This window comes from Protopterus annectens, chromosome 6.part1 (assembly GCF_019279795.1).
Source record: "Protopterus annectens isolate FY-2018-M chromosome 6.part1, PAN1.0, whole genome shotgun sequence".
NCBI classification, from domain to species: domain Eukaryota; kingdom Metazoa; phylum Chordata; order Ceratodontiformes; family Protopteridae; genus Protopterus; species Protopterus annectens.
Genome location: NC_056738.1, coordinates 475,109,973 through 475,132,134, shown reverse-complemented (window position 1 = coordinate 475,132,134; position 22,162 = coordinate 475,109,973). Strand labels below are relative to the sequence as shown.

At 39.5% G+C, this 22,162-nt stretch overlaps 1 protein-coding gene and 1 long non-coding RNA gene across 3 annotated transcripts in view; one reads left to right on the top strand and one right to left on the bottom strand.

Annotated features, from left to right (window-relative positions):
- The first annotated feature begins 701 nt into the window (after window positions 1–701).
- LOC122805637 lies at window positions 702–16,874 on the top strand. The gene is made up of 2 exons (XR_006365393.1): window positions 702–907; window positions 14,843–16,874. It is a non-coding gene; the product is annotated as an uncharacterized LOC122805637 (long non-coding RNA).
- The window catches only part of COL6A1 (collagen type VI alpha 1 chain), a 343,520-nt gene continuing 337,969 nt past the window's right edge, over window positions 16,612–22,162 (bottom strand). For both annotated transcript variants that reach the window (XM_044075923.1, XM_044075922.1), the window contains exon 35: window positions 16,612–18,471. In XM_044075923.1, the coding sequence (XP_043931858.1) occupies window positions 17,861–18,471 (611 nt within the window). In that variant the 3' untranslated portion in view covers window positions 16,612–17,860. The remainder of the gene's footprint in view (window positions 18,472–22,162) is intronic.

Sequence of the window (22,162 nt, the reverse complement as noted above, 5' to 3'; positions counted from 1 at the left end):
GAGCTGCTTTGGCAACTTTCCACCAGGTATAAATGATTCCTTGACAATACTTCCAGCCCTGAAAGAAAAATCTATGAAACTTTAAGTATTTTGACATTTTTACATGCATTACTGTGCCTGTATTTTTAAACATATGCTGAAGGTATTTAATAAATGTTTTATTTGTAAAAAGCTAAGCTGGCTTGAATATTAACATCCTGTGTATTTAATATTGCTCATGTGACCAATTTACATGTGCCTTTTTTGACAATGCCATTGGCTCAATTTTATCTATTATGTAACATGTACTGGTATAAAATGGTTCTTGAATCAGTGTGCTTTATTCTAATGAAGTCTTCTATGTGAAAGACAAAGCGCGTAATCTTGGTGTGTTTTTACTGCAATAAACAGAGTTCATATACAGGCTTGTTTGGTGCATTTTCCATTTGGTTCCTGATCTTCTATTATTTGCACTGCACCAGATATTTGGATTTTGTCATCTTTTTTGGTGGTATTAGCCAACATGGACTCCTTGGATAATTTTGATGCATTATCAGGTAACACTGCTGGGTCAGAAATTGAGTTTCAAAAGCTTAAGGAAGAAGTTGCAGTTCTCAAGGGGGAATTAACTAGACTTATCGAATTATTGACTTCCAAAGAGGCTAATTTGGCTGTTTTTGCTGGTTGCAGTGTACCTGTGTCTTCCACTCATTCTCCTCACTGCCCTGGTAACCAAAATCTAGGCAGGGTGTGCAGCCTGCTGGAGACTCTAGGGGGTGCTGTGGTGTCATTGTGGAAGCTGACGTTCATCATGGTGGATTTCTGATTTACAGAGGCAACAATGGAGCTGTTTACCATGGTTCAGACCTGAATTTTATCAGCAAGGATGTTTCTGGTATCAATGTAAGGTCTCTGAAGGCAGCTAAAGGTACTGATACACTTTTCTTCCTCAGAAATGAGGTTTAATGATTTTTCATCCATGCAAAGGGCTGAGGGCTGTAATATGGCTTCTAGCCTTAGAATTGTTCAGCATAATATTTGTGGTACATTTGGTGCTTTACTTTCTAAAGCATTTGACTTTCTAGATATGGCTGGTTCTGGTCACACAAATTATGTAGCAGGAAATGTTCAAGACTTTGTTTCACTCAAGGACATGATTTTTTCTTTGAAAGGAGACTTTTTAAATACAAAAGTTTGCAAATGGAAATTGTGTATTTGAAACACTTTATCAATTTAAAAGTTAGGCCACAAGGCTTGAGAGTTTGTAAATTTCCCTTTAGCTTAATGTATGATGCCAATATGATTGAAGACTGTGTGTTTATTTGTTAAATGGGGGATGCAACTTCTAGAAAAAGCATTATTTTACAATGAACAAATGCAGGTAAAGAGTTAGAAGATTTAAACACTAATATTGTGAATGACTTGTTGTTTTCACAGTATCAAGATTTTTATGAAAAAATTATTAACAGGGCCGAAAAGAAATGTAATGCGGGGGAATGTTAAACATCAAACTAAATCTGCTGACTCTACTAGTACATTAACTGTGGAGATATTTGTTCATGGCTCTGATGTGCACAATAATTCTGCTGATAATGACAGGGGAATGGCTGATGATATGTATAATGACTGTGCTGAAGTGTATAATGAAATGAATGAAGGTGGTTCACAAGATTTTCAGCAACTAAGATGCTCAAAAAGGATAGCAAACATAAATCAGGAGAGGAAATACACACAGTCATGCAGTGCAAATTCAAAAGGGACATCTCAACCGGGGGAGGAACAGATATTGTTGGAACTGAGCATATTGTGCATATTTTTCGAGGCTTTAAGATTTATAATTACACAGACAGGGCTCTCACTAAAGATTTTTTTTTCACTTTTTTTTTCTAAAGGATTTAAATTTGTTCCCTCCAAAATATCGGATGTTGCTGACAGTTTGTTATATGTTCAGATGTACACTAGTAAGCTCAATTTATGTATCATTTTTTCTCAAAATCAAGTGGGGCCTACAAGTGAGGCAAGTGCACACAAACATATTCTGAAGAAAAGTAGTGTGTTCAGTCCACCACTCCATCCCCTCATTAATGTTTTTGAGAAGGCAGTGAAAGAAGACATATTAATTATGGGTTCGGAATAGGAAGTTTTATGCCATCTTAAGTTCCTATGAAAGAATTCTCATGAATCAACTGAGGGGGGGACAAGGGACTGCGTATCATGACCCCTGACAAGTAATATTCAATTCAGGGGACTATTCCAACATTATGCCGGATATTTTATTTAATGAAGAGAATTATACACAGGTTTCTAAGAACCAAATAAATATTGCATATCAATGTATTGACAGTTATTTAGAAGAATATGTCCTGGACAAACTAATGACCTCTTTAACATTCTTACTAATTCCTATCCTAAGGTGCGGCTCATATTTGGCATCCAAAAATACAGAAACACAAAAGCATCACTGAACCACCTTTTAGACCCATTGTTGTTGCCAGTGGCTCCAAAACACATAATCTGTTTGTAGATAAAATGACTAAGCATGTAGTGGAGAGTGCAGTACATCTAGTTAAGGATTCCTGGGGTTTTCTAGGACAGCTTAATCAAAATCTATGGGCAGCTGATTTGATATTTTTAACCATTGATATGAAAGATCTTTTTTTCCTGTATTCCTAAGCAAGAAGGACTAGAATTATTTGAAGAGACGCTCTTTCCATGTTCCACCTTGAATCACTATAAAGTAAACCTGGTGTGTGAAATGATGCCAGTTACCTTGGAGAATAATTTGTTTTATTCTTTGAGGGCCAATATTTCCAACAAACAAGAGGAGTTGCCATGGGGGCTGCATGTGCCCCTATATATATGCAAATATAGTACTATTAGTCTGGGAATTAAGATATGTATTCCACAAAGAATTTTGGAACATCCGGTTATAGTGCAGGTTTTTGGGTGACATCTTTATTTTGTGGAAGGGGAAAGTGAAAGATATCCCTGGCTTTATTAACCAGCTGTAGAAAACTACCTCATTTTTGGAATTTACTTATAATTACAACACTAGAGGTTTACATTACTTGGACATGGCAATTTCCCATGCACCTAGAGGTTTCAAATCTAACATATTTCGTAAGAGTACTTTTTGTAATTCTTACCTTCATTATACAAGCAACCATCCACTTTCACAGAAAAGAGCTTAGTCAAAGGACAAGCTATAAGAATTGCATGCATGACTTCAGAATTGAGAGATGTGAGGCAGGAATTTTTCACATTGAGATATGTTTTTAGAAAGGGGATACCCCAAACAGATGGAACAGATTATTGAGAAGCTTTACACAGGATGGGGAAAAAATATAAGCCCTTTTAGGAAACCACCCATTAACTAATATAGCCCCCACAGATCCTGGTGAAACAAAGATTTATGAGCATGCATGTATAGTGCAATGCAGCCCTATATCATATGAAGTGAAAAACATACTAAAAAGAAATGGAGTATATTTAGGGTAAATAATGATGTGTTAACTGCAGTGGGAGATAAACCAGTTTTTATCAGCAAGGTGGGCATGAATATTAAACATCTTATGGAAAACAAGTTGAATTTACCAATAGAATGTAGTTGTGGTACAACACCTTGTGGGAGGTGCTCCCAATGTACTAATATTTTCAAAGCACCTCAGACCCACCTAGCTAATAAGATGGCATCTAAGGATATATTCAAAAAAGGAAATTGTTTTACCAGCAGCAGACAACCTTTTCAATATTACTATACTTTTTCCAGAAGATGGTAGAGCGCCTCTGATGCCTTGTTCTTTGCTACTGCAACTCCTTTCATAGCTTCTTTGTTCACCAACCAGTATTCCTTCCTATCTTGGTCTATATTTTCTATACAAGACCTTTTCCTGCATGCTTTCTTTATTTTGATGACTTCCTCATCTTCACCACCAGTTTCCTTATGTACCTTATTTCAATACCTGCCTTGGCCACATATCTGTTCTGTAGTTTTCATACATGCTGTTTGAGCCACTGTCATTCTTCAACTCCACCTGTCTCCTCTTATTAAGGTTCTAGAGCCCTGAGTAATTCCTTGTACTGTTGTGCTTTCTCTTCAGTCAACTTCAAGGTCTTCAGCCTGCTCTCTGTTGACCTTAGAGCCTTCTCTGATCATTGACTACAGCTGATTGTGGCAACTAGTGCTTAATGTTGTGCACTGACTGTTTCACTGAGAAGGACTTTGCAATGGCTGATTCTAGTCCACTGCGCTTTCCGTATTCGGAGGTATTCCACCTGAGTTGCATGTTGGCCATTCTTGTATGTGATCTTATGACTGTATATCTTTCTGAACCATGTGTTGGCTAGCATAGAGCCATTAGCCAGACAAAGCCTAGAATGGCCTCTCCGTCTTTATTCCTGTTACCTCACCCATGTGGGCTCAGGCAGTCCTCTTATCCTGTTTCTGGTATGTGCATTCAGGTCACTCGTTATATGCACTGATTTCTGTTCATTGTCTAGTAGGTTACTGCTATTGCTGTCTGAATGCATTCTTTTCTTTACTATTACAACCTTGCTGTGGGGTATAGGCAGAGATTATCTATACTGCCCTATTCATAGGTTCATAGGTTCATACTAGGCTATCTGCCCTAGGGCATTTATAAGCCTAGCCAGAGTGTGTGTGACTTTCACCACCCCTTAGGATGAGAATACTATACCCATTAGTTTGCTATGCCTCTGTCCAGCAGTGACACAGAGATGATTCCCAGGGTAAACCTACGATCTCCCATCCACTCGTCAAGATTTCTCTTGAACAGAGTCAGTGAGGAGCTCTGCCTCACATGGACTGGGATTCTGTTACATAGTGTAGGGAGTCTCTGGGTGATGAATCTGTCCCTCCAGCATGTCCTATTTATATCTGTGTTGAGGTTTAAGTCTCTTGCTCTCGTGGCTCTGGTGGATTTGGATTTTTTGAGGTGGAGCATGTCCATTAATTCCGGGTTGGACATGGCCTTGTAAGTCAGGCACAGATCACCTCTGAGCAGACGGTATGCGACTGAATAGAGCTGGAGTTTCTTCAGTCGGGCAGCGTATAACATATGTTTGAGCCCCTTTATCCTTTTGGTGAGGAACTTTTGGGGACTTTCCAACTGCTGCAGGTGTCTGGTAAGGTACATTCTGAATGGGGCGTTGTACTCAATCATTGGTCTGATAAGTGAAGAGTACAGGGGTACAATGACCTCTCCTGATCTGGATGTGAATCCCTTCATGATCAGGTGGGCAATGTAGAAGGTCTTCATAGCCACTTTGGCAATGTGAGTGTCAAAAGAGAGGTTACTGTCAACTTGGGTCCCCAGGTCCCTGATAACTTCTTCCGTGTTTAATGGATTACCACCTATGTGGTAATTAGGGGTTACCTTGTTTTTCCCAAAGGGTATGACTATACATTTTTTGGCATTTAGCTTAAGGCCATGGCTCTGGCACCAGTTATCCATTTCTATGAGACCTCTCTGGAGGATGTCTGTGTCTGATGGAGTGTCAATTATGGTGCCTAGTTTGCAGTCATCTGCAAATTTTGTCAGCCACAATCCCCCTATGTTTGCCTGCACTTCAGAAAAATAAATGCTGAACAAGAGGGGGCCCAGGACTAAGCCCTGTGGGACACCGCTCGTGACCGGCTTAGAGTCTGACATGGCACCAGCAACTCTAACCCTGTGGGTTCTGTCCTTGAGCCAGTTTGCAACCCATCTTGTGACATATGGGTTTACATCTAAGCTGGTGAGCTTTTCTATGATGCCCGAGTGGGGTATTGTGTCGAACGCTTTTGCTAGGTCAAGGTAGGCTGTGTGAACTGCCTTACCCTCATCAATGGCCTTAGTGACTGTTTTGAAAAAGTCGACCAAGTTCAAGAGGCAGGATCTGCCCTTGACAAAGCCAAATTGGGTAGGATCCAGTGTCTGTAGGTCCCCAATGTCTTTATTTATGAGTTCCATTATGATCCTCTCCATAGCTTTGCAGACAAGGCTCGTCAAGCTTATGGGGCAGTAATTTCCAGGGTCCATAGAAGCACCGCCTTTGTGGAGTGGGACCACAGTTGCCGTACGCCATTCTTTGGGTACGTATCCTGTAGTAAGGCTAAGATTAAACAGCAGCTTTATGTGTGGGTTTAGTTTCTCATTGAGTTCGTGTAGCACACAGCTGGGGACACCGTCCGGTCCCATTGATGCTGTGTTTTTTGATTTAGAGAGAGCAGCTCTCACCTGGGGGGGGGGGGGGGGGGAATTTGCACTGAACCTATCTGCCAGTATGTTGGCAATGTCTGTGGGTTCAGTGATTTTTGTATCATTTTGGACTAATTCTGAGCATATCTGGGAGTTTCCACCCAGGTTTCTAACATAGCTAAAGAAGGCCTTATGATTGTCTTTTGTGTCATTAGCGATTTTTCTCTCAAAGTTGGCCTTGGATGATTTTATGAGTGATCGTAGTTTTTTTCTAGTAGTGATCAGAGATGCCTTCCCTTTTAGGGATTTTGCTCTGTCATGTAGTAGCTTTCTCCTCTTGTTGTAGAGTTTGTTTATGGCTGGGGTCCACCAGACCGGGCGCCTGCCTTTGGTGGAAAGGGTCTTGATTTTATTAGGGATTGCTTGATCCATACATTCCTGGAGGTGCTCGTAGAAGGCATTTGTAAGGGTTTCAGCAGTGTGGGTTGTGGTTTCCACTGGCTCGGGCTATTAGGCTGGTATCCGAGTGCCATGAGTCTGTCATTAATTCTGATGATATCCCTCACTGTCTTCTGAAGCTTCTCCCTCACCACAATTCCCACACCATTCTTAGCCTGTCCAACCCCTAATTAGTAGTCTCTGATTCCTAAGCCAGGTTGATTTTCTACACTGACATTCCATCTAGTCTGCTGGATACATAAGATGTCCAGCCTCCTCCTAAACATCATGTCAATGACTTCCAAGCTGTGTCCTCGTAGTGAATCTACACTCTGTTTATGTTTGGCAGGTTGATTGGTTTTACATCCAGCTTTTGCTCGGCAGAGCTATCCCAGGTAACTCAGGATGGGTAACTGGGGTCAACACAGCTGACTTACCTAGAGTCATATTTTACAAAATTGAGTGACTAGCCCTGTCACAGCACACAGTCTGTGGGCCACAGTCTCCTATCATGAGGATACTGCTCACCACAGTAGATGCCTAGGCAGTTGGTTTATACAGCTCTTCCACCATAGGGCACCATGTAGAGTCTGTGCTGTGTTATTGCCCACACTTTAAAACCTCACAAAACACCCCTACATAATTTTGCAAAAAATCTGAAACTAGTGTTTTAAAATTTTGAATTGATACCCATAACACTAACTACAAATGGAATACTTGATAAAATCACCATTACCAGCAAATGGATTTTGAAAATAAATCTTGTAATTAGATGACATTACTGAAATTATATCCCTAGCCAGCAATTGTTTCTAAAAAAAGAAGACTAAGAATGGGAAGAACATACTTCTACAGAAAGGCCTCACTGAGACCAGTGACCGGTGTCAGAACCATGTCCTTACGCTCAATGCCAAAAAATGTGGCATCATCCCCTTTGGTAAAAAAATGGTTCCCATGAATTACCACATCGATGGTAGTCCACTGAACACAGAACGCATTATAAGAGATCTGGGAACACAGGTTGACAGAAACCTCTCTTTTGACCACCACATTGCCATTGTGGTCAAAGTTCTATGTGGCACGTCTCATTACTAAGGGTTTTGCATCCAGGAAAAAGGAGGTCATTGTCTCCCTCTACTCTTCCCTCATTAGGCCAGTCATCCAGTACAATGCCCCATTTGGCATGTACTTCACTAGACACCTGCAACAACTGGAGAGGCCACAAAAGGACCTCACAAATAGGACCCTAGGCCTTAAATACTTGTCCTATATGGACAGACTCGAAACTCCAACTATTCTCTCTCATATCACCTACTTAGAGGTGATCTCTGCTTGACTTACAAAGCCATGTCTGACCCAGCTCTGTTAGAAATGCTACATCTAAAGAAATCCCAATCCTTCCACACCACACACTCCAGAAACCTCAACCTCAACCTCATTACCACAATTAAAAGAATGTGCTGGAGGAACAGGTTCATAACCCAGAGACTGTCCATGCTATGGAAAAGACTTCCCATACATGTCAAACAGAGCACCTCACTGAATCTCTTCAAGACAAATCTTGATGAGTGGATGGGAAATAGAAAATTCACCCCGGGAATCACTCCAGTGGCTCTACTCGGCAAAGACACTGGGGACTGAGGTCGGGTGGCACTATGCCAGGGTAATCCTATGGGCTAGGCTTGTAAAGGCTCCAGGGCCATTGGCCTGGTACACACCTATGAACTTCTCTAACAAATTAAACCAAAAGTGTTATCTCAAAAACTAATTAGAAAACCACCTACAACAGACCCCATTCATGAAAAGTTAGAAAATTAATAGAATACCCTCTATTCAGTAAAAAAAAAAAAAAGACCACAATTGGTATAGACCAATGGCACTGAGAAACTGTACTCCCAAACTAACCCCACAAAAAAAAAAAAAAAAAGAGATGAAGGAAATATGTGGATGTCTGGCATGAAATGTGAGACTATTTTTCTCTTATTTTTTTTTTTTTTATCTGAGTTTGTTAGTCAGAGAAGTGCAGTGGTCAGAAATGTCCATTTTCAGTCTTGGCATGAGGGAAAAAGAAATAGGAAATGCAGTAATGTACAATATCATTTAAGTAGTCACAGATGATATTGGAATACATATCAGTTCTATAAAAATATCCACTTTTATACAATGTGGTCAAGAAAAAGCAGTTGAAAACAATGTTTTTTAGGGTGTAACTAGCACTGACTGTAGATTAAGGGCAACACTCACTCAAACTTTGAGTTGTTGATATTTAACATACATCGGACCCTCACTTAATCTATATACCTTGCTTGCTAGCTATCTTTAAAATATTTTGTATATTATTTTGTTTGTAGGAAAAGGCATAGCCACTAGAATCAGCCTTGCAATAAAGTTCAGAAAAGGGGGAACATGTAAAGCAGTGATTCTCACCATTCAGATGCAGCACCCCCTTAGAGACAGGGTTGTGGCAAAGAAGCTTTCAAAGTAATGATTAATACATTCTCACAAAAACAGAGCAACTTTATATGCAGGTCTGTAGATAGAAATAAACCAAAATATCTTCTCTTTCCAAACAGTCAGAGATATTTATTTGTTTTTTCCTCTAAATGTTCAGGTCCCTTCCCTCAAAGGGATATCAACTGGATTGCCATATTTCTTTCAAATATACATAACTCATTTTAGAAACCTACAAGGGTCAAGTTCAAAGCTGAAGTTCATAAATATTCTCTATATCTCTGCACTGTGCTTTAAGTTCCGTGTCTTTTTCTGAGTTAGTGCCCTTCAATGGGGCCATCCACAACTACACTAAATGGCCTTTTTGAGCTAGCTCATTTAAGATGAATCAGCTGCTGCTATAGTACATGAGCCCTCCATCATGTGGAACTCTTGATTTGAGGCTCAGCAGGTAAGCTTTACGAAAAGGAAAGCCCATCTGCATTAATGTGTTTGCAGCAGGGCTGATGGATGATCTTGAAAATGAAAGGTCCGGGATCAATGTCCATCAAGGTAGCTTTTTGTTGGTATCTTAGTACAGGACATCACTGAAGAGAGGCTTGATTTGTTATCAGGACAAATGTTCTCCACAAGAAGTAATATATCAGTGAGTTGGGGACCCCTTGAATAGCTGAACAATCTTTTTGTATACTAGTTGGTAACTGGAGTGTTTCTACCTCTGCAACCTGGGACCCAGATGGAGACGGGACTAATAAGATTAGAACAAGAGCACTTGTCTTTCTACATTCTTAACTGAATTAACTACTTGAAACTTCAAAAAAGAAGTAATTATTCCTCCCACAGGGAGGGCAAGAGAAGAAAGAAAGAGACTCTTCTAGATCTGCTAGCTAAAGTGATTTAATCTGAACTAATCTTTTACACCCTTTTATCTGCTTATTAACGCTTTAGCGTGCATTAGCGCGGAGTTGCCACTGTTGCACACTAGGGCAGCTCCGGTTAAGCAGGTTTAAACTATTCGGGCTACCTAAAGTCCACTCTTCAAATTTTCCCTTAAAACTACCTTCCTCGAACTATACTACTGATCTAATCAGCGTATCCTATAATTAAAAAGATCATCTCTACTTGACTCCAAGTAGACTATTCTCTATCTGTTAAACGTAGCACTTGCTCCTACAGTACTTATTACCTTGATACGGCACTCTTGTCATAAATAGTACCCCAAAAAGGCAACCCCCCATTTCTCGGTCACCCACGTCCCCCGGAAACTTTTTAAAGTTTTTTTTGTCTATTCCTTCTAGCATGTCGAGAGATCAGTTGCTAGTGTCCTCTCCTGCTCAGCTGGTGAACCTGGGAATATTGAGGCAATGTTACAATTGCCTCATGTACACAGACAACCCTCTCCTCCTCCCACAAAACACAAATACATGCGAGAGATGCAACTATACGGCCAAACTGGAGGCTGAGCTCTCTCAACATAGGACTGGCAAGACCAGTCAGGAGGAGAAGGTTACCACACACACTATAGACCCAGTCTCACATAGTACCATTACAACCTCAAATCATACACATAAACACACAAAGACATACTCGGAGGCTCTGATCAAAAATCTACCAAAACAGCAGAGGCCACCAAAGCAGACACCCAAACAACCACCACCTCAGAACACAACACCTGCAACACATAGACCTCACAGTCAGAGTGTCAAACAGTCACAGCCCTTAAGGCCAAACACAATGCCAGACACACTAGTCATTGGTGACTCCATAGTCAGACACACTGACGTCCCGCTCACCAGACTGAGTAAGGAGAAGGTCACAGTAAGCTGCCTGTCGGGCGCTAGAATCCGCCACATAACGCAAGCACTCAGGTCTCTCAACAGCAGGTACAAATATAACTCAGTCATTGTCCATGCTGGTGTAAATGACCTGAGGCACCTCCTTGGACTACATGAAAAGAGACATTGAGGAGCTCTCTGATTATGTAGCCCAGGCAGGTATGACCCTGACCTTGAGCAGTATCCTACCTTCACCAAGAATGATGCCACAATACAGAGATAAGATGATCAGCTTTAACAATTGGCTTAAACACTGGTGTCATTCAAAGGGGATCCAGTGTCTGTCTGCCTGGGATGACATGCTGGACAAGCCACGCTGCTTCGCAAGGGATGGCTTGCACCTGTCAGCCCTGGGATTCCGGATATTGGCAAAGGCTCTTGCCACCCCCATAGTGCCTTTTTTAGGCAAGGCTCAAATTCTAAACCTACCACCCTAGAACACAAAAAAGTAAAAAAACTAAGGGTAATGCTGCTCAATGCCAGAAGTCTAAATCTCAAAATGCACGCACTCGAGGCCCTTCTCAGTATGGAGAACATCGATGTCTGTGCTGCGACAGAAACCTGGTTCAAGGCTCCTGAGAGCACCCCAGCGCTATCAGGTTTTACCTCATATCATGCTCCGCCCCAAAATCCGGACAATACCAAGAAAGGAGGGGGAGCATCCATATTCATCAAGGACACCCACACCTCAAGACTGGTGGCAACGCACGATGCATCGGAGACCATCCAGGTGCAATTAACCATAGGCAAGACTGCTCTGCAAATTGTAGCATGTTACAGGCCACCCTCACAAACTCAGGAACCTCGCATGGCCTTCCTGAAAACACTAGAGGGGATAAATGTATCACCAAACACCATCATACTAGGTGACTTCAATTACCCTAATATAGACTGGGAACACTACTCAAGCCCAAACACCCTAGCCCAAAAGTTCCTGGAATTCATAAACTCAAATGCCATGGAACAACTAGTCACCATCCCCACAAGAGGAGATAACATACTTGATCTCATCATCACGAACATGGGAGCACAATGTTCAACACCGGAGGTGTACCCCTCACTGGTGAGATCAGACCACAAACTAATCTCACTGGAGGTCCTCATCCCACCCCCACCTGAAATAAAAAGACCACAGTAAAGAACTTCTCAAAAGCCGACTTCACACTTCTAAAGACTAGTGTGGTCTCCTTTAAGGCCCCCGAGCCATGGAAAACAGTACTCAAGCCACTGAATCACTTACAAATGCCTTCTACCAGCACCTGCAGGACTGCATGGATAAGGCAATCCCAAGCAAAACAAAGACTCTTTGTACCAAAGGCAAGCGTCCAGTCTGGTGGACCCCAGCCATAAACAAACTCTACAACAAAAGGAGGAAGCTACTACAAGATAGAGCAAAATCCTTAAAAGGTAAGACACCCTTGATCACTATAAGTAAAAAACTAAGAGCTCTCATAAAATCATCCAAAGCAAATTTCGAGAGAAAAATAGCTAAAGACTCAAAAGACAATCATAAGGCCTTCTTTAGCTATGTTAGAAACCTGGGAGGAAACTCCCAGATATGCTCAGAGCTAGTTCAAAATGATGTGAAGATTACTGATCCTACAGACATTGCCAACATACTGGCTGACAGGTTCAGTGCAAACTTCTCCCCTCCCTCCCCCCCAAAAGGAGACATATCTATACCAAACGATTGCAGCCCCCAAACATCTCCAGCGCCCAAGTGAGAACTGCTCTCTCCAAAGCAAAAAACACAGCATCCATGGGACCTGATGGTGTCCCCGGCTGTGTGCTCCATGAACTCAATGAGGAATTAAACCCACAGCTAGGACAGCTGTTTAATCAAAGTCTTACCTCTGGATACGTACCCAGGAGTGGCGCACTGCAACTGTGGTACCACTTCACAAAGGCGGTGCCTCCACCGACCCTGGAAATTACCGCCCATTAGCTTGACAAGCCTTATCTGCAAAGCCATGGAGAGGATCATAATGGACCTCATAAATAAAGACATAGGGAACTTGCAGACTTTGGATCCAACCCAGTTTGGCTTTGTCAAAGGCAGATCATGCCTTTTAAACTTGGTTGACTTTTTGAAACAGTCACCAAAGCCATTGATGAGGGAAAGGCAGTCCATACAGCCTACCTCGATCTGGCTAAGGCCTTCGATACAATACCCCACTCGGGTATCATTGAAAAACTCATCAGCTTAAATGTCAACCCATACATCACAAGATGGGTTGCAAACTGGCTGAGTGACAGAACCCACAGGGTCAGAGTTGCTGGCGCCATGTCAGACTCAAAGCCTGTCACAAGTGGTGTCCCACAGGGCTCAGTCCTGGGCCCACTTTTGTTTGGCATCTACTTTTCCGAAGTACAAGCAAACACAGGAGGGTTATGGCTGACAAAGTTTGCAGATGACTGCAAACTGGGCCATAGTAGAAAACACATCTGACACAGATATCCTTCAGAAGGGTCTCACAGAAACGGATAACTGGTGCCAGAGCCACGGCCTAAAGTTAAATGCCAAAAAATGCATAGTCATACCCTTCGGGAAAAACAAGGTTACCCCTAGCTACCAAATAGATGGCAATCCACTGAGCACAGAAGAAGTTATCAGGGACCTGGGGACCCAGGTTGATAGTAGTCTGTCATTCGACACCCATGTAGCTAACGTAGTTAGGAAGACCTTCTACATTGCCCACCTTATCATGAAGGGATTCTCATCTAGATCAAGGGAGGTCATAGTCTCCCTTTACTCATCACTCATCAGACCAATGATTGAGTACAATGCCCCATTCGGAATGTATCTGACCCGACACTTGCAGCAGCTGGAGAGGCCACAAAAGTTCCTCACCAAAAGGATAAAGGGTCTCAAAAATCTGTCCTATGCTGCCCGACTGAAAGAACTCCAGCTCTATTCAGTCGCTTACCGCTTGCTCAGAGGTGACCTTTGCCTAACATACAAGGCCATGTCAAACCCAGATTTGATGAATATGCTTCACCTCAAAAAATCTAGATCCATCAGAGCCACAAGGGCAGGAGACTTAAACCTTGACACGGCTATTAATAGGACGTGCTGGAGGAATAGATCCATCACCCAAAGACTCCCTATGCTGTGGAACAAAATCCTGGTACATGTGAGGCAGAGCACCTCGCTGGCCTTGTTCAAGAGAAATCTTGACCAATGGATGGGAGATCGCAGATATACCCCAGGGATTACCTCAGTGTCACTGCTCGACAGAGGCACAGCAAAATAATGGGTATAGTTCCCCATACTAAAGGGGTGGCGTAAGCCACAAAACTATGGGCTAGGCTTGTAAATGCCCTCGGGCAGATAGCCTAGTATGAACCTATGAACCTATCCCTCTACAACCTGAGACAAGAATGCACATATGCCTACCTCTATGATACTGGTTTACTGTGATTTTTTTTTTCCCCAAAAAGGTCAGGGGTCAAGACTATGGGCTCCAAACATAACATATTCATTACCGTGTATTCATATATAGTACTTACATCTATTTAAGCATGAGACACCCAATAGGAAACTTATTCAAGTAGTATTTAGTTTGAAAATTAGCTGTGCCCTCATGCTCAGCTTTACATGTATTTTAAGGCCCATTTAGTCTCAAATGACCAATTAGGTAATATGGGCTGATACTAGAGCTCTACTGAAGAGTCTGTCCCATCTATCACAGTGGCTAGCTTACTATCATCTGCATATTTAATCATTTTATTTACAGTTTAATTACCATGTCGTGGGCCCTAATGATGTAAAAAATATATAAATTAATCAATGAAAGGATGAAAACAGAGCTTTTTAATAAATGCCTTAATTTACTGTGTTTTAATAAATAGAAAATATACATGAGAATGATTGAGATCAGTCATTGCCTACTACAAAAATTGACAATATTAAACTTGTATTTTTCTTCCTTTCTTTAGAATCCGAGTCACATAGTATATGATGGAAAGAGGTCCTGACTGGGTAGTACGATGAGTCCCATTAAGTATGGAACTGCTCATAATGGCTATCTATAGTTTGCATTACAGCACTGACATTTTGTATAGGGAAATTTCATTAAAACCACAAGACTACAGAAGACTAGAGGGAATTGTTCATTTTGTTGACTGAACATGCAATCTATTTTATAGAGGCTGTTATTCCAATGCAAGACTTCCTTCTCCAACTAATATTAGTTGTCCTTATTTTCTTCATCTTTGTCTGATGATATGCATCTTGGATTTAAAGTAAAAAAAAAATATGGAGAATGTCTGAGACCAGAAATTGCAATTAGACTGTTGCATCTTTTATAGCCTAATGATGCTGTACTTTGTTGGTATCAAAGTAGATATGTACTCATCTGCCTATTATATTAATAAAGTTACCTCATCTTTCTTGTTCATTTTATAATAGCCCCTTGTCTTCAACTAATGGAAGCACATAACACAAGTAAATGTGATTAGGTGGCATGTTTAATTGTGCATATTTAGATGATAATGGCATAAAATTCTGTATGAACATCTACTTTACCCTTTAGTTATGAATAATAATGCCTTCTTTTTTGCTCGAAGTCTTATGTGGGTGTCATTGCAATGTAAAGTTCAAAGAAGACAGTTTGTTCCTTATGCTCATGTAAAACTGCCATACATTATATGAAGTGTATATTGTACACAACTGTCTAGAGCGAATGTTTGCCTAAGGCTGGTATTCATAGTCACTTGCATAAATCCGAAAAGGATATTCCATGGGGATACTCCTGACACACAGTGAAAGTGAGATTCACACAGGTCATTTACACTAATGTGAAAGGTCATTTACACTAATGTGAAAGGCTTTAAAACTGATGAGGTGCAAATGAGAAATGTTGTAAAGTGTAGTATGCTAATTAGGGGGGTTAACAATTCATAGTCCATTGTTAAAAGTGAAGTTGCCTTTGATGCTCTATTAGCAATTCATGAACTTGCCCTCAGTCATCCTTTTTGTAGTTTGTCCAGGTATGCACAAGCACTTTCATAACACAATAAATCAGACATCTGACCATGTATACACAAGCACATCTCTGACACACAAATTATTTCTTCAGCAACCCCTTCAACAACCCCTTCAACAGTATGTCCAGGTATGCACAAGCACCAAAATGAAACATTCACCCGAGTGACCCCCTCAGTCAAATGTCCAGGTATACATACTCACCAAAATGAAACTTTCATCCAAGCAACCTCTTCAGTCAAATATCCAGGTATACATAACTCACCAAAATGAAACACTTGACCAAGCGACCCTTTCAGATGAATGTCAAGCACTAACTGATCCCCCCCTCACATCTCTGTGTTCTAGTGGAAGACTGCTGCTTACTGGTGTAAGTTCAGGGCTATTTACATACTTAGTATGTAAATGAGTTTATTCTAGATCCAAGTCTATGAATCGTACTAATACACATATTTGTAAGGCCCCGTATCAGCATATTCACTGCCCCCCCCCAACACTTATAAGTTAAGTATGCTATGCTTTTGCAATAGGGGGAATGTTTACAACTCATTCAGATGCATGTATTCATGCAGAAAGTCTGGGATTTGCATATCCAAGTAGCATCACTCTTTACAGATCACCGCTATAAAAATACGAAGTCCCGGACTTATGAATACCACCCTAAATATTTTGAAAAATGATACAAGGTGTAACACATCAAAATAATAAAGTAAGACAAGAATACATTGTGTACATTAGATTTATTAAAACTGTGGACAACAGAAATAAAAATTTAGCAAGAACAACTAGCACCACATTTTACCAGTATTAACGAGATAATTTGTCTGACTGCATAGCTGTATGTGTGTGGGAAACTGGAAGCCAGTACGATAAGACGACTCATGTATAATTTTCTTCTTCCCAAACAAACTAATGCCAAAGGTAAAATTAAAACAGTGCTTGAAATTCCATCCACACAGAACAGATGAAACTATTTTGTTTTCATATAGTTGTATCAACTCTGGCAAATGAAATATGTTCTGCAGTATCTGAAAAGCTGATTCCAGTAAGAAAAAAATGCAAATGTGTGTAAGTCAACAATTTAATTACAGCTTTACCATTATGATATTTAATGGAATCGTGTTGTTATAACCACATGGAACTTCCATTTATAATCCACTTAAATTGGGCCAGTGTTATAAATAATATGTTTGTGATCATTTCTTCCGCAAAGATGTTGAATTTGTCTCTGCTTCGTGATTTCTACATTCTTCATAAGAAGAATGCTTTTTTTAAGTGAACAATAATTTTAAATGAACAATAATTAGTCTGATACTGATAAAACTTCAACATTTTTTGAAGCCTTTAATTAATCTTCTTTGAACATGAAGGTTTGTGCAAGTTTCCTGGATGCATTTTAAATAGAATTTACACCTTCATGTTGTCTTCTTCATATCTGAAAAATGTTCTCATGTAAACAAAAACATGGTAATATACATTCTTAATTCATGCACATATTTCAGTTTAATATTGTAAACAAGACACTGTATGGGAAAACAAATGAGGTCCACATTTAGATTTAAGAGAAGCACCATGTCTCTGCTATAAAATTGTTCTAAAATAAAAAAAGTCCATAATCAGCATACAAGAGTAAAAGAGTTAAAAGCAGTCTTGTTCCAATACTGGAACACATTATAAATCTAATCTGTAGGGAGAAGGAAGTGGTTAGATATTTCCAGTGCAAGGTACTTGGATGAATAACAGATAAAAATGAAATAGACAGCAATGTGTAGGTAACAGATGTAGAAGTATCTGAATATATGCAGTTAAATTACATTGACTGTCATAAACCAATTTCACAAGGTCTTGTTCATGTTGTTCAGTAAGACAAGATTAAATACTTTCATGTATAGTGTTCTAAGTTACAAAAAATGAACATAAAAATAAAGAAAAAAAATCTGTTTAACTCAAGGTTTGGTGGTAAAAATCTACTATACAAGTGATATTTTCCTTGACACAGTTCGATAGAAAACACCCCTAAGCAGAGATTGGTAGTCCAAAACTTTAAAGAGGCGTTTTCCGCCATCAGTAACTGTATACCTGTCAGCTCTTCCTGACACTAGTGCTTTAAGATTTTCATCATTCACTTGGCTGCCCGCCGCCAAGACATATATTTTAATCCCTGCATCATTTGCCTTGTTAAATGTACTTTCAATGTCTGCTGCTGTGATCCTCTGAGAACGTCCATCTGAAAATAGTAGTATCTTCTTTGTCGCTCTTCCTCGAGCAGTGTCAACATTAAACTGTATTGCAAAATTGAGAGCACTAATCACATCGGTGGCACCGTTGATGTATTCCATATTGTCAATAGCACTGGCTACGTTAGGATATTCATTGGAAAATGCAACCTCTCGCTTGTGTGTGTTGCTGTCACTGTACTGCAGAACTGATACTCGGACTGTATCTTCACTTGGTTTCTTTGCATGTAAGAATCTCTCTGCTATTTGCTTTGTTAATGCCTTGGTAGTTTGAAAGTTGCGACTTCCCACACTAGCAGAGCCATCAATGAGAATGGTGATGTCTGTATCAGACTGAAATTCAACTAGAAGTGAAAAGAACATGGAAACGGTCATGCACAGAGCACAACTATTAATAGAAACAGAAGAATGAGAAGAATCTGTAAGCATCATTACTCATGAAGATAATTCAAGTAAACAAGATTACTTTTGACTATAGTTTACCTCCCCATGGAATGGTATCTTTGTAAACTTTCACAACAGATCTGCTGCAACCTAGATGTAACAGTGGCAATAAGTGATTTTTGATTTGAGCACTACTGAAGAAATAAGCTTTTAACAAAGAGTTTTATTTGATGGCAAGTAGAATCTCAACAGAAAACGAGTAATGGTATGTTTTCACTAGTGTTAGTATCTGCTTCTTCTACTAATGCTTACTTCCATCCTCTTCTGTTAACTTTCTCCTTTTTTACACCTTTCTGAAATGGCAGCCACAAATTTAAGATAAATAGTAATAAATACAAATGTTTATGTCACATTATAATCTCTAATTAGAAATTGCATATGAAATTCTGTGAATTTATGTAATAACCTGAGGGCACTTGGACATTAATAGCATTTTATAAAATGTTTTGAATGTACCATGTCTGGATAGAAGTGTGGTCACATGTAACTAGATAGCTAGCAGTTCAGTGCTTTTCCTTTAATTTTTACTTCCCTGTCTAAAAATGTGTAAAAGCATTAAACTGGCATGCACTCTGCTGTTTTTTCACTTTCTTTTTCCAAGTGTTTTTATGATTTCAGATCATGCAGCTACTGCACAGTGTCCTAACCGGTTCCTTTTTATGAATGGATCCTTCTTTTTACTCTTTAACCAGATATCAGCGATCATTTGTCATAATGTTAAAATACTGGCATCTACTGTGTACTGCCATTCATTCTGCATACGCTGCATGAATTAACTCAGTGAAGTCTGAATGAATGAATGGGTGAATGACAATGAAACACCAGCTTTTAGTTTACTTTTTAATTATTCTCCAGTTTTGGTTTACATTCCACAGTGAGTGACCCCTGTCATGCATTGAACATTGTTATATTACAATGAATATAAATTAAGGTTTCAGTCAGTATTCATATCCAGACACTTTGTCTAAACTGGCCTCTCAGTTATAACCATACTTTGAAGTCCAGCACAAGCCTGGTTTCACTCCTAGTGAGCCTTTGTTTCTATAGACTACTGGAAATGCCACGCCTTTTAACTTTAGTACTAGGAAAATGTAATGTGATTTTTATGGTTATTTTTTTAATACATTAACCATCACTGAAATAAACCTACTGCTTTCTGAAGACTCTTGACATTATTATTTCATTTGTTGCTACCCAACTAAATGAAAATGCATTCATGATTTAGTGTATATCTTGGGTGGTGGAGGGGTATTCCTTTGCCTTTGTCTGGTGAGCAATGGGGTTATCACAGACATCACCAATCCTCGAAAAGAAGTTAGTCCAATAGGTTTCACTTATTAAGAAATATTAATATTCATAGAGCAATAGTTAGCGAAGTTGGGTCTATATCATAAGATCAAAGTTTCAAAACTTTGAATCCGATATGGTCAGCACCATATGATTAAAGTTTTGAAACTTCAAATCTTTTAATGGAGATGTCTGTGCAGCGTGGAAAGGGAAGATTTCCCTTTTCTGCACTGTAGTGCGATCTCAGAGTTGGTATATTTAAGTAGTGGGGGTGTGGGAGATGCAGGAGGGCTTGCCCCCTGCTTAGAGCATTTACATTTTTTTTTTGTAGGTTGTTGTGTTTGTTTTACATTTGCGAAGTTTCAAAACTTCAATCATATGGTGCTGACCATATCAGATTCGAAGTTTTGAAACTTCGATCATGTAATATAGACCAGCTAAGTTCATATAATCATACAAGTATCTTGTCTTTTGACTGTTCACTGATAGTCATATAATATTCCCCTCATGTCTCTCTACTCTTATTTAGGCATAGCTCATAATGTATACTCCGTAAACACCTCAGAAAAAATCTAAAGTGCTTCATCTCCCCATTTCTGGAAACCGAAGGAAACTCTAGTGATGATAAGCATTACCATACTAAGAAAGCCCCAAATGGAATGCATACTGTAAAGTATGTCTGAACTGGCATTTTATAACTTAATCAAATTGTTACCAAGATACCTGTGTAGAATTGCACACTATTTGTACCGCACAACACATATCCCCAAATACTCTTCTATCCAGATCTTGAGTTACTGAGGAATATATCTTTGACTAAGAGATTTATTTAAAGAAAAAAAAAAGTAACCATGTTGCTAAGCCATAACTTCTAGTACAAGTTGTAGCAATTGCTCTAAACTTAAACTAGCAGTAATTTAATACAGATAGTGATATTTCACTAAACTCTGATTGTATCTCTACTCAAAATCCAAAAGTGAATATCTTACCCTAATCTGACTGAAGTATAAATATTACACATTAATAAAATAACTTTTACAAATAAAACAACCTACTGTCTCTTACCTTGTCAAAGTCTATATCTCATAGATTGTTTTTTTTAAGGAAAAGCTCAGGTATGTAAGTGCGGCTCACTCCATTCTGCCCTAAATACACTCAGGCTCCCCGTTGCTTCCCTTCCCTAACTCCATTTCCCACCCACCCCCACTACTTCTACTTTTATACTAAGCTCCACCCCAACATGACTAGCTAACCAATCACCATATTCCTTAAATTCCAATTATCTCCCTAATTCTGCTATCAAGACTATTTTTCTAACTTCTTATCTAACTGTCCATTTCACGTTATGAGACTACTTCCATCATTAAATGTATCTGTAATCACCTCAGTTAGTTAACACTCTAAAAGCACAAGATTAATAATCTGCCTAATATGCTACACAAAAGACTGCCAACACTTTTACTAATTGATAATGCTTCTGCCTAGTCTAACTTTAGTACTCTTCTTATTCTCACCTTCCTCTGTATTAGGAAAATCTGTTATAAACATCTCTCCAACTATGTTCTTAGACTTTAACCCTACAACTCCTATAAACACCATAAAATAATATCTAGCCTCTTCCATGACACTCCTTACATTTATTACAAAACTAAACTAATCAGTCCATCCCCAAAACAACCAAAATCATACCCCTCTGCAAATCACCCACAAGCAGTTGCATACAATTGTTACACAATATCAAAGAAATCCTTGTAGACAGAAATATTCATCCTAATCCCGGATCTGATAACTACCACTAAGATAAATATAACATAAAAAAAATTATGCCACTAACACCACACAACCCCCACTGCTCACAAACCAGTTAAATTTCTTTAGCATATGCTTGGATTGTCTGTCAGAATCCCAGTATTCTGGCCATAAATGAAACATGGGTAAAGCCTAACATTAGTGCTACTGAAATCCTGACTTCTGGTTATAGTGTAATAAGAAATGAATGCAATAAAAGAGAAGGTGTTAGTGCCTCATTAATGTTACCAAAGCATTACAATATAATTGTGCCACTAACAAAACAACATTTCATATTCTTCATATTTACCCTAACTCTCCTTAAACTCTAATATATCTATGTAAAAAAAACCTCACACCTGTGCTTTGGATTTGATAAACTCTATATCTCAGCCTCCATCTCTCTCTAATATATATTTAACTAAAATTTATCTAACATGGTATTACTGTTTCACTGCATTGAACATAACTCGCTTCACACAATACTTGGGCATTATGTCAGTCTTCACTAGTATA